Source organism: Pelophylax lessonae (genome assembly GCF_965119305.1).
Source record: "Pelophylax lessonae genome assembly, chromosome: 1".
Classification (NCBI taxonomy): domain Eukaryota; kingdom Metazoa; phylum Chordata; class Amphibia; order Anura; family Ranidae; genus Pelophylax; species Pelophylax lessonae.
The window spans coordinates 317,567,562-317,580,640 of NC_138768.1; the positions used below are offsets into that span (position 1 = coordinate 317,567,562).

General features: G+C 43.3%; 1 protein-coding gene across 2 annotated transcripts in view; it reads left to right on the forward strand.

Moving 5' to 3' along the window:
• CHD8 (chromodomain helicase DNA binding protein 8) overlaps positions 1–13,079 on the forward strand; it is a 203,247-nt gene that overhangs the window by 21,062 nt on the left and 169,106 nt on the right. For both annotated transcript variants that reach the window (XM_082243977.1, XM_082243978.1), the window contains exon 2: positions 11,830–12,661. In XM_082243977.1, coding sequence (XP_082100103.1) covers positions 11,966–12,661 — 696 coding nt within the window. In that variant the 5' untranslated portion in view covers positions 11,830–11,965. The remainder of the gene's footprint in view (positions 1–11,829; positions 12,662–13,079) is intronic.

Here is a 13,079-nt window from a genome sequence, read left to right on the forward strand (position 1 = left end):
AGCCTTCACTTCCCTGTCAGTGGCACGATGAGTATGAATGAACTGACCTGACACCGGGCGGGGGGAGCGGCCGCTAATAGCTATAACTTTGTGAGCTTCACTTCCCTGTCAGAGGAGATACCCGCATGACAGGGAAGTGAAGCACTCACATAGTTAGTTATTAACGGCCGCTCCCCCCGCTCGGTGTGTCAGTTCATTCATGCTCATCGTGCCGCTGACAGGGAAGTGAAGTGAAGCGCTCACATAGTTGCAGCTATTAGCGGCCACTCTCCCGCTCGGTATGTCACTTCATTCATACACAGATCATAGTAGTAGGGACATCATTGAGAGGCGGGCGGGCGGCCGGCCAGAGGCGGCACTTTTTAAACCTGTGCTGCGCCCTCCTCCTTTCTCACGGCGGCCATTAATTTCAGCATTTTTAACCCATTATCGGCCGAAATGGGATAGGCCGATAATGGACTTCCAAACCTGAGATTGAGTGATATATCCTATCCTCTATATCCTTTATGAATAAATTTAAACAGAATTGGTTCAAAGACAGAGCCTTGGTGTACCCCACTTAACAACACTCCAGACCAGTCTGTTATTTATCACTATCCTTTGGACGCGCCCCTGTAACCAGTTTTCTATCCAAGAACAAACCTTATAGTCCATGCCTGCAGATCTCAGCTTGTAGATGAAGCGTTTATGGGGAACTGTATAGAATGCTTTTGCAAAATCCAGATACACCACATCCTCTGGCCTTCCCCCCTATCTAGAGGGCAGCTCGCTTCCTCGTAGAAGGTTAACAGATTGGTCTGGCAGGAACTACCCTTTGTAAACCCATGTGGATTACTACTAATGATACTGTTTTCGTTATCAAATTTTTGTATATAGTCCTTTATCATCCCCTCCAATAATTTATCTACTATTAATGTTAGGCTGACTGGCTTGTAGTTTCAAGGCATGTCTCTGCCCTTTTTGAGTATTGGTACCACAGTGGCATTTCTCCAATCAGCTTGTACAATTGCTGTCAGTATGCTGTCCAAAGATTAGGACTAATGGTCTAGCTATAACCTGACTGAGTTCTTTGAGGACTCTAGGGTGTAAGCCATCTGGTTCTGTTTTTTTTTTATGTTGAGCTTGTCCAATCTTTCCTTGACCCTGGCCTTTGTTAGCCACAAGGGTATGTTCTGTGGTGTGTAACTCATAATCCTTTTTCTTTTGTAAAAACTGAGGAGAAGAAAGCATCTTTTATGTGGGCAATGTGCTCTAATCTCACTTTTTACTGTTAATATATTCAAAAAATTCCTTGGGATTTTTTTTATTTTTTACTCTCCTCTGAGTCTCTCATAGTCCTTCTTTTTTTTTTTTTTTTTTTTTTTTTTTGCTGCCAGCCGCCCTGATTGCTAAAAAACAGACTCATTAGGATTGATTCTAAGGGCTCATGTACACTGCAACTTGTAAACGCCCGTTTAGGAGCAGTTGGGCGTTTTTTTCAGAAGCCCCTGAACCCACCTCTGTTATCTTATCTGTCCATGTACACATGGTCGTTTACAGGCAGTTGAGTTCAGTTTCGTTTTTTGGAAAGCAATTCTTTCCGTTCAGAACGTGTGTTTACCGGTGTTTCAAACGCAAAAACGCGACCGACCGCGTTCACCCGCGTTTAGCGCTTGCGTTTACAGGAGGCCTTTTATTTATATATAGATATAGATCTAGATATAGATAGATATATACACACACAATATAAACCAAAAGTTTGGACACACCTTCTCATTCAAAGATTTTTCTTTATTTTCATGACTATGAAAATTGTAGAGTCACACTTCGCGGTAGTCACCTGAAATGGTCTTCCAACAGTCTTGAAGCAGTTCCCAGAGATGCTTAGCACTTGTTGGCCCTTCTGCCTTCACTCTGCGGTCCGGCTCACCCCAAACCATCTCGATTGGGTTCAGGTCCGGTGACTGTGGAGGCCAGGTCATCTGGCGCAGCACCCCATCACTCTCCTTCTTGGTCAAATAGCCCTTACACAGCCTGGAGGTGTGTTTGGGATCATTGTCCTGTTGAAAAATAAATGATGGTCCAACTAAACGCAAACCGGATGGAATAGCATGCCGCTGCAAGATGCTGTGGTAGCCATGCTGGTTCAGTATGCCTTCAATTTTGAATAAATCCCCAACAGTGTCACCAGCAAAGCACCCCCACACCATCACACCTCCTCCATGCTTCACGGTGGGAACCAGGCATGTAGAGTTTATCTGTTCACCTTTTCTGCGTCGCACAAAGACACGGTGGTTGGAACCAAAGATCTCAAATTTGGACTCATCAGACCAAAGCACAGATTTCCATTGGTCTAATGTCCATTCCTTGTGTTCTTTAGCCCAAACAAGTCTCTTCTGCTTGTTGCCTTTCTTTAGCAGTGGTTTCCTAACAGATATTCTACCATGAAGGCCTGATTCACACAGTCTCTTCTTAACAGTTGTTCTAGAGATGTGTCTGCTGCTAGAACTCCGTGTGCCATTGACCTGGTCTCTAATCTGAGCTGCTGTTAACCTGCGATTTCTGAGGCTGGTGACTGAGGCTGGTGACTCGGATGAACTTATCCTCCGCAGCAGAGGTGACTCTTGGTATTTCTTTCATGGGGCGGTCCGCATGTGAGCGAGTTTCTTTGTAGCGCTTGATGGTTTTTGTGACTGCACTTGGGGACACTTTCAAAGTTTTCCCAATTTTTCGGACTGACTGACTTTCATTTCTTAAAGTAATGATGGTCACTCGTTTTCCTGTACTTAGAATTTGTATTATGGCAAGAAAAATTATGGCAAGAAAAAAGCAGGTAACAGTCTATTCAGTAGGACTATCAGCTGTGTATCCACCTGACTTCTGCACAACACAACTGATGGTCCCAACCCCATTTATAAGGCAAGAAATCACACTTATTAAACCTGACAGGGCACACCTGTGAAGTGAAAACCATTTCAGGTGACTACCTGTTGAAGTGTGACTCTACAATTTTCATAGTCCTGAAAATAAAGAAAACTCTTTGAATGAGAAGGTGTGTCCAAACTTTTGGTCTGTAATGTGTGTGTGTGTGTATGTATGTGTGTGTGTGTGTGTGTGTGTGTATATATATATATATATATATATATATATATATATATATATATATATATATATATATATATATATATATATATATATATATGTGTCACCCTGGCATGGCAGAGTCGGGTCACCCTAAACTATGGTCACCCTGGCATGGCAGAGTCAGGTCACCCTAAACTCCGGTCACCTTGACATGGCAGAGTGGGGGTCATGCAGCAGCCATGTAAGGGTGACCTGAATCTGCCATGTCAGGGTGACCGGAGTTTAGGGTGATATACGTGTGTGTGTGTATGTATATATATATATATATATATATATATATATATATATATATATATATATATATATATATATATATATATATATATATAATATATATAATCTCATTCAAATGAAAATGGCTGAAAAATATATATTTCTGTTGCATTGTGGGTGTTTGGGAGGGTCTGCTGATGCGTTTTGCAAAAAACGCCTCTGAGCCTAAACGCGGCATGCAAACGCAACACAACAGGCGTTTTTAAACGTCATTCTGTAGCTGTCAAGTTCCATCGTTCAAAGGACTTTTTCAAACGTCCTGTGTACATGTAGCTTTACACTTTTTTTTTTTTTTTTTTTTTCATTCCTTGTAGTGTTGGAATGTTGACAATGTCCCCTTTTTGCTTTATATTTTTGAAGGCCATTTTTTTTTTTTTTTCTCTTTAAGACTTTACATTACAGTTTAGCCACCCAGTTTTAACCTTCCCTGTTCTATATTTATGTATTTCCCATTGGAATGCACTGTGTGATACCTTTTTGTTTAATATGTTCCTAAAGCATTCCCATTTTTATTTTGAGTTAAGTGTTTCTAGGATTTGGTCCCAGACAGAGGCAGAGAGAGATCTGTGATTCAGCTTAGCTTAGCTGTGAATCACACAATCTTTCCCTGCCTCTCTGACAGAAAAGCTGCCTGCTTTGTATTACATAAGCAGGCGGCTCTTCTGTCATTTTAGTCGAAGATTGCGGGAGGCTGGCGGTGATTGAGCCTGCTCCTCCGCGGTCTGGCTCCCGCTGTGTCTAATCTCAGCGTGTGCGTGGCTCCAGCGGTAGATCTACGTGATTCTGCACAGCCGAGCCGCCCTGCTGCAGTAAATCTGCGTGGGCCGGTCGGCAAGTGGTTAATGGATGGATCACCAGATGAACATAAAGGAAATAAATACAACCATTGTATCTAAGAATTGGTAAGCGGCAATATACTGGTACATTTCCAAAAATTTGAATATCATCAAAAAGTGAAACTCATATATTTTGTATAAATATATGTATTACACGCATATTGATATATTTCTAGCATTTCTTTTTAATTTTTATGATTATGGCTTACAGCTCGCAAAAACCCAAAATTCTGTATCTCAGAAATTAGAATATTGTGTAAAAGTTAAATATTGTACACTCATGGTGTTACACTCCTAACAGCTAATTAACTCAAAACACCTGTAGAGGTTTCCTGAGCCTTTAAATGGTCTCTGGTTCAGTAGGTTACACAATCATGGGGAAGTCTGCTGACTTGACAGTTGTCCAGAAGACAGTCATTGACACCCTCCACAAGCAGGGTAAGTCACAAGGTCATTGCTAAAGAAGCTGGCTGTTTACAAAGTGCTATATCCAAAGTGGAGTGGAAGGAAAAAGTGTGGTAGAAAAATGTGCACAAGCAACAGGGATAACTGCAGCCTTGAGGATTGTGAAGCAAAGGCCATTCAAGAATTTTGAGTTAATTTTAACAAGGAGTGGAATACGGCAGTCAGTGTTTCAAGAGCCACCACACAGACTTATTTTGGACATGGGCTACAACTGTCGTCTTCCTTTTTGTTAAGCCACTTCTGATTCAAGAGACAACGTCTTTCCGAAGCATCTTACCCAGGATAAGGAGAAAAAGGACTGGAGCGTTGCTCAGTGGTCTAAATTCCTCTTTTCGGATGAAAGTAACCTCTGCATTTTATATGGAAATCAAGGTCCCAGAGTCTGGAGGAAGAAAGGAGAGGCACTGAATCCAAGTTGCATGAGGTCCAGTGTGAAGTTTCCAGAGTCAGTAATGATTTGGGGAGCCATGTAATTTGCTGGTGTTGGTCCACTGTGTTTTATCAAGTCCAAAGTCAGCATAGACCTCTAGCAGGAAATTCTAGAGCACTTCATGCTTCCCTTTGCTGTCCAGCTTTGTGGAGATGCTGATTTCATTTTCCAGCAGGACTTGCCCACACTGCCAATGGTACCAGTACCTTGTTTAATGAATTATCATGGTATAACTGTGCCTGATTGACAAGCAAACTTGCCTGACTTAAACCCCATAGAGAATCTGTGGGGAATGGTTAAGAGTAAGATGAGACACCAGACCCAACAATGCAGACGAGCTAAAGCCGCTATCAAAGCAATTTGGGCTTCCATAACACCTCAGCAGTGCCACAGGCAGATTGCCTCCATGCAACGCCGCATTGATGCAGTAATTTAATAAAAAAGGAGCCCCGACCAAGTATTGAGTGCATACTATACTGTACTTAGACATACTTTCAGTAAGCCATCATTTCTGTATTAAAAATCCTTTTTTTTTTTTTTTTTGGTTTTATTTAATAATCTAATTTTCTGAGATACTGAATTTTGTATTTTCACTCGGACATAATCCTCAACATTAAAAGAAAGATGTTTGAAATCTATCACTCTGTATAATCTTTTAAAATGAGTTTCACTTTTTGAATTGAATTACTGAAATAAATTAAGCTTTTGATGATATTCTAATCTCTTCGAGATGCACCTGTAATGTTTGCTTTTTAGTTGAATTTATTTTTCATTTTTTGTTTTCTCGTGTTCTATAGCAAAGAATAAAAAACCCCTGTGGTGATTAAATAACACCAAAAGAAAGCTTTATCCGTCTCTTAAAAAAAAAAAAAAAAAAAAAAAAAAAAAAAATTCATTTGGGTGCAGCGTTGCATGACTAAATAACTGGCATTCAAAGTGCGACAGTGCTGAAAATTGGCCTCGGCAGAAAGGGGTGAAAGTGTCCAGTACCGAAGTGGTTAAAAAACATAAAAATGCAAAGTGTTCAAAATCTAATTTTTGAGAATGTTTTTCACCCAGATTGTGTGGTTGACATTGTGAGACTGCTCTAGTCCTTGTTAATCAGGGTTCCTCTAGATCAGGGGTTTCCAAACTTGCTGAACAAAGGGCCAGTTTACTGTCCTTCAGACCTTGAGGGGGATGGACAGTGGCCAGTGGAAGTAGAAAATCCCTTGGTGCCAATGACCGTAAACAATACCCCATCATTGGGGTCAGTGGGAGGAATAGTGTCCCATCACTGGCGTCCGTGACAAGTATCGTGCCCAAATGTTGGTGTACAGGAGAAGGAATGGTTCCTTGTATCAGTGGGAGAAAGTGTCCCAAGGGCCCCATCCGGCCCTCAGGCCGCTATTTGGGGACCACTGCTCCAGATGTTCTTAGAAGTACAGGAAACAACTTCTACTTCACAGATGTGTAACCACTGATAACAATTCTCTTTTAAAAGCCTAGGTGCAGCCAAAATGAAGAAAAAAAAAAAACCCCCATCAAAACAGAAGTAGTAGGATGTGTTCCTTGTGCTGATGCCGCCTCTGTTATGTGAAATATCCCCTCCATCCATGCCCCCCACCCCCTTAGCTGTAATCTTTTGAGGCTGTGGAGCTTTTAGACGAAGTTCTGCTTTAACTTGGGGATGTAACATTTTTACTCCTGCCATGCAAAGTGGTTTTGATAGATCTCCTTTGATAGATCTCCTCTAATGCTGTAAGAGCCCATTCACACTGCCGCGACTTGTCAGGCGACTTGTCAGCCTGACAAGTCGCGGTCCATTGAGTAGTACAGGACCCGTTCTAATAGGAGCGACACAAGTTGCTCCGACTTAGAAAAAGGGTCCTGTACTACTTTGGGGCGACCTCGGAGCAACTTGCATAGACTTCCATTATGTGAAGTCCCTGCAAGTCGCAGTGCACGTGACTTCACAGGTCGCCCCCTGAAGTCGTGTCGCCTCCGTGTGAACCGGCTCTAAGTATTTAAAAAAAAAAAAAAGATATGAATTTTGAAAAATGTATTTTTTTTTTTTTTTTTGTGTGTTTATGCTAGGAAAGTATACCTCAGCAGTAGTTTTAGGCCACTACTACAGTCTGTTTGTATTTGTCGTTAACCACTTGCCTACAGGGCACTTTCACCAGCCTTTATACCCATGCCAGTTTTCAGCTTTCAGCACTGTCGCACTTTGAACGACAATTGCGACACTGTGCCAATATGAACTTTTTATCATTTTTTTTTTTAAACCGCTAGATGGGACTTTTTTTTTTTTTTTTTTTTTGTGTATTTATTTTTAATCCCCGCTGGGTTTTTTTTTTTTTTTTTTTGCTAAACAAACGGAAAAAGACTGAAATTTTTGAGTGGAAAAAGTCTTAATTTCTGTTTATAAAATGTTGTAAATAAGTAATTTTTCTCCTTCGCCTGACAGGCGTTGATAGGCTGCACTAATGGGCGGCAGCACTGGGGGGCACTAACGAGCAGCACTGGGGGGCACTGTTTGGGCTGCACTGATAATCGGGACACTAATCAGTGCCCTGATTGTCAGTTCAGGTCTTCCTTCAAAAAAATGTTTTTTTTCATTTTAAGAACATAAGTTCGATTTTCAAATCTTTAATGGGGTCAAATCCACGTTCATTTTCTACCACAGTGGCAGGAAGATTTGAAACGGAAGAATAGATAACTTCTTGGTCAAAGGAATATTCAGACCGTGTATGTGGTTTTTGTTAAGAAATTACATTCGTTTTTAAACTGAAAGCAGGTGAAATTTTCAAACATTCTTTCATTCAGCGAATGTACTAACATTTTTCGTATAATTATTCTCGTCCGAAAATCGATAGTGTATGACCAGCATAAGGCTCGGTTCACACCTATATGCAGTTTGTTTTTCATGCTTTTTGCTGTGCGTTTTGCGCATGTGATTTTGCTGCGTTTTTGTATTTTTTTTGTTTTTGGCTTATTTGTTAGGCCGATTTAAAAAAAAACCACAAACTTGTTATACTTACCTGCTCTGTTTTTAATAGTTTTGCACAGAGCAACCCTGATTCTTCTCTTCTTGTGTCCCCCATTGAGGCTTCTGGCTCCTCCTGCCTTCAGAGTGCCGCAATAGCAAGCTGCAAAGTATAGTGTAGAGGGCCCCTATAGCAAGGTAAAAAACTTCTGCCTTTAGAACCACTCACTTCCTGCTTCCAGGACTATATGTCCCATGAGGCATTGCTTCTCACACATTCACAAGTTCTAAGGTACTTGCTGACATCTATGGACCGTGTACTGGGCTGAATGTGTGCTGCATGGTCTTCTATGTAAAGAAATGATGCATTCTGTATGCAGGCCAACAAATCGGCTGACCAGCTAATCGATTTTGAAAATAATTGACAACTATTTTCATAATCGATTACTTGTCGATAAATCGATTAGTTGTTTCGGCCCTGGAAACAGCAGATCCTATGGTAAAGACCCTACGTCCAGAATGGGAGGACGTCTTATGAACATTTCCAGAACGAGCGTGCTCCCACCTGTCCGTCATTTCACTACACGGCTGGCGGGAAGCAGTTAAGGGCATTTTCACACTGTTGCTCTGTAGTAACCTGTTACCATGCATGTTTTGCGCTGTGGTGTCCTTCATTCCCAATGGCACCTTATCGCACCTGCATTTGGGGTAGTAAAGAGGAGCTCCAGGCTTCTTCATAAAAAAATTAGGTGAGCAGCTACAGTATCTGTAGCTGCTGACTTTTAATAAGACACCTGTCCAGGGATCCCGCAGTGACTTCACCCCAGCCGATTTTTCTGTCGGCTCAGTTGCTGCCGCCACTATTGTTTCTAAGGGAAAATGGCAGTGAAGCCTTGTGGCTTTACAGCTGGTTTCCGGCTGCGCTGTGCTTTCTGAATAGTCCGGTGGGGGAAGGAGAAGGGGGGGCAACTTCCGATGATCTCTCCAAAGCGAGATCCCCCCCCCCCCCCCCCCGAAGTTGGGAGCGGGTACCTGCTCCCCCCCCCTTCCCCCTGAAGTGCCGGGTCACACTAGGGCGACCTGTGAGGCGACCTGGTCGCCTCAAAGGTCGCCGCAGGTCGCCTCCCATAGGGAAGCTGTGGACCCGTTCTAATAGGAGCGACACAAGCCGCTCCGACCTAGAAAAAGGGTCCGGAGCTTCTTTGGGGTGACCCGGAGGCGACCGCCATAGACTTCAATGTTATGAAATCCGTGGCGGCCGCTCCGAGGTCGCGGTGCGAGCAGCGCGCCACGACCTATGAGGTCGCCCGGCAAAGTAGCGTCGCCCCAGTGTGAACGGGGCCTTATCGGAGTGTTCTCTGCTCACTCACAGCTGTAAAAAAAAAAAAAAAAAGTCTTCGGCAAATGTTTATCAACATTAAGGCTGCTAGATACATTGTGTTTATAGTTATCATTTCGTTATTTTTAGATCAAAGGAATGAACTTCTGTCTGTAAGAGCCGGTTCACACTGGGGCGACTTGTCAGGCGACTTGGTCGCCTGACAAGTCGCCGTGGATCGCCTGCCATAGATTAGCACAGGACCCGTTCTAGTAGGAGCGACACAAGTCGCTCCGACTTAGAAAAAGGGTCCTGTACTACTTTGGGGCGACCTGGAGCGACCTGCATTGACTTCAGTGTGAACCGGCTGTAAGTGAGGGCAGTTTAACCTCTTAAAGATTAAGCCTTTTTCTGACACTTGTTGCTTACAATTTTTAAATTCAGTGTTTTTTGCTAGCAGAGACCCTAGAGAATAAAGTGTTGATCGTTGGAATCTAGTAGATCACACTGTATCTGCGCAGAAGTCTTTCAAACGCAATTTTTTTGGAAAAAATACACCTTTAATGAATTAAAAAAAAAAAAAATGAAACTGTAAAGTTAGCTACATTTTTTTTTTTTTTCCCTGTCCAGGGATCCCGCAGTGACTTCACCCCAGCCGATTTTTCTGTCGGCTCAGTTGCTGCCGCCACCATTGTTTCTAAGGGAAAATGGCAGTGAAGCCTTTACAGCTGGTTTCCTGCTGCGCTGTGCTTTCTGAATAGTCCGGTGGGGGAAGGAGAAGGGGGGCAACTTCTGATGATCTCTCCAAAGCGAGATCCCCCCCGAAGTTGGGAGCGGGTACCTGCTCCCCCCCCCTTCCCCCTGAAGTGCCGGTTCACACTAGGGCGACCTGTGAGGCGACCTGGTCGCCGCAGGTCGCCTCCCATAGGGAAGCTGTGGACCCGTTCTAATAGGAGCGACACAAGTCGCTCCGACCTAGAAAAAGGGTCCGGAGCTTCTTTGGGGTGACCCGGAGGCGACCGCCATAGACTTCAATGTTATGAAATCCGTGGCGGCCGCTCCGAGGTCGCGGCGCGCTGCTCGCACCGCGACCTCGGAGGTCGCCACCCGAAGTAGCGTCGCTGCAATGTGAACCGGCGCGAAAGGTGCTAAATGTGGCCGGAGGGAGCAGATAACAGGAGCTTTGCGTTTTGGATGGAGCTCCGCTTTTAGGCTACACTGCCACCCGCTGCAGATTGCAAGGACCGTGAATGCAGTGCCGGAAACACACAGAGATCGTGGGTTTCCTGCACCACATTGTAGTGTGAAGTTCTGTTAACCTAGACTAAAGGAATTTTTGGTCACCACTTGCACTCTAATTTTATAACATAAGCATTGTAAGAGCAATTCAAAAATAGTTATCATTGAGAATCCAATAGACGCTTACTTGAAAAATCTCCTTCCATTATGTAAATGTTTCTTGGTCATCTTTTTCCACAGTTCCCTGGATTCCCTGCATGTTTTATAGATTCTCCTCTGATGTTTACTTTCAATGCTTTAGGACTATATATCCCATGATACTTTTCTGCCTGCAAACAGTGATTCCTGTTCTGACTCCACCTCCTAGAACTCCTCCTCTCAGCACCTCTGTAATTTAGAAGGCAGGCTCTGTGAAATGTGTGACACAGCAGTGCCTACTCACAGGGCATAGTGATTTGCATGTCACAAAATTCAAGGCAGTCAGTGTTTGGGGGTCTTCACAAAGTAACATTACAAACTTTAAGATTGTTAAGAGATTCATAGAAGTTGGCTAGAAGTAATCCTAATATGCAATAAATATAATTTATTTTTTACCATAGATGAGCTGAATAAGTGATAAGTTCACCTTTACAAAAAAAAATCCATTTTTTTTTTTTTTTTTGCAGGAAAAAGATATGCATTTTTTTTTTTTTTTTTTGTAGTAAACCTGGTAAAGCATTGCACCTATTATGATCAGAAGATCATGGGTGTAATGCAACGATCCTACAGACTGTGTATCGGTCTGGTCGTACCTCTTATACAGCCAGGCAGCTGCACCGTGACAGGAAGCATGAATGAACTACCACAGCGCCGTAGTAGTTTTTTGAGAACTAAAAGCCGATGGCTGCAAAGGCTGTCGGACCCTGTCGTTTTCCCATTTTGTAGAACACTGTGAATGGATGACGTGGCACGGCCACACTTTTTGCAGATTGTGACAACTAGCGCTGGGGGGTGGGGAGCTATCTAGCTGTTATAATGGGGGAACGGGGACTGGTGCATCTGTAACCTGTTGCATTACAAAAGGTGAACTTATCCTTTAAAATACCTGTTGTCGAAAAATGTGAAAAAAAAAAAAGTGATTAAATGAAAAATCTTTATCAAATGTGTTAATGTTTTTTGTTTTTTTTTCTTTTTGCAGAGTGTTCTCCTGGCTTTGTTTCATCGTCCTGTGACATTGAGTGACTAAGGTCCCTTCTTCTTTGCTCTGTGTCCCAAGGGGAAGGCTATTGGCCTTCCCCCGCCTTTTTTTTTTTTTTTTTTTAGAGGCGCCAAATATGGCGGATCCAATAATGGACCTGTTTGATGACCCTAACCTATTTGGGTTGGATTCTCTAACTAGTGACTCATTTACCAGAGATGGACCAGATACTATGGATGAAGCTCTTGGTTTAGGCAATGTTCTAGGGCCTCTAGAACAGCTTGCAACAGATAGAGGACCGGAACAAGCAATTCCAGATGTAAATGACCGAATCCAGCCTCAGGTGCTGCCAGAAAATCGTGCTCCTATTCTCTCACCAGAACCGGTGCTTCCCGCTCAACCAACCATCAATCAGGAACCTCTGAACCAAGGAAACCCTTTCATGGGCACACCCTTGACTGTAACCACAGCAACAACTACAACAGCTGCGCCTACAGCTCCTAAAATTATGATTCTAAAAGCACCACCAGGTATGACTGTTGGTGGTGTCCCTGTGACACAAATTCAAACTCTAACTCCTGGACAGACAGCTAATGGAGGCAAAGTGACAATTGCTAAGGTGCTTACAGGAACTCAGCTAAGACCTGGGGTATCCATTGTATCTGGGAATACAGTGCTGGCCAAAGTTCCAAGTCAAGCAGGACATCCTGGTGCAGTCCGACCTGTTCGACAGTTATTGCTACAACCAATGCGCACATCAGCAACTTCAGCTGGTACTGATGGCAATACAAGCGTCAAACCTGCAGTCACGTTGACATCCACTCCTCAGCAGGTAGAATAAATGTTCCTACACTTTACTATATAGATCTCTGGTGTGTTTCCTATTTTAGGTATCTTTTTGTTTTTTTATTTGGTGTCTTTACTTGTCGATCTGGCCAGTTAAAGTGGCAGTAAACCCACTTTAATGACTTTTGCCTATAGGCAAGCCTATATTAATGTTTACCTATGGGTGCTGTAAATATCTCCTAAACATGCACCGTTTAGGAGATATTTACAGTGCATGCAGCCAATGACCTCATCGGCGCATGCGCTCTAAAGAAACGGCCGCCTGTGCCCTTTCTTCAGAGCCCTGTGCCGTGACTGGCGGCTCCCGCACGCATGTGCGGGAGTTGCGTCACGCGGCTCCGGCCAGTAATACAGCCAGAGTCCGCAGACCTTGAAGAAGACGGGTGAAGATGGATGCGGCCGGC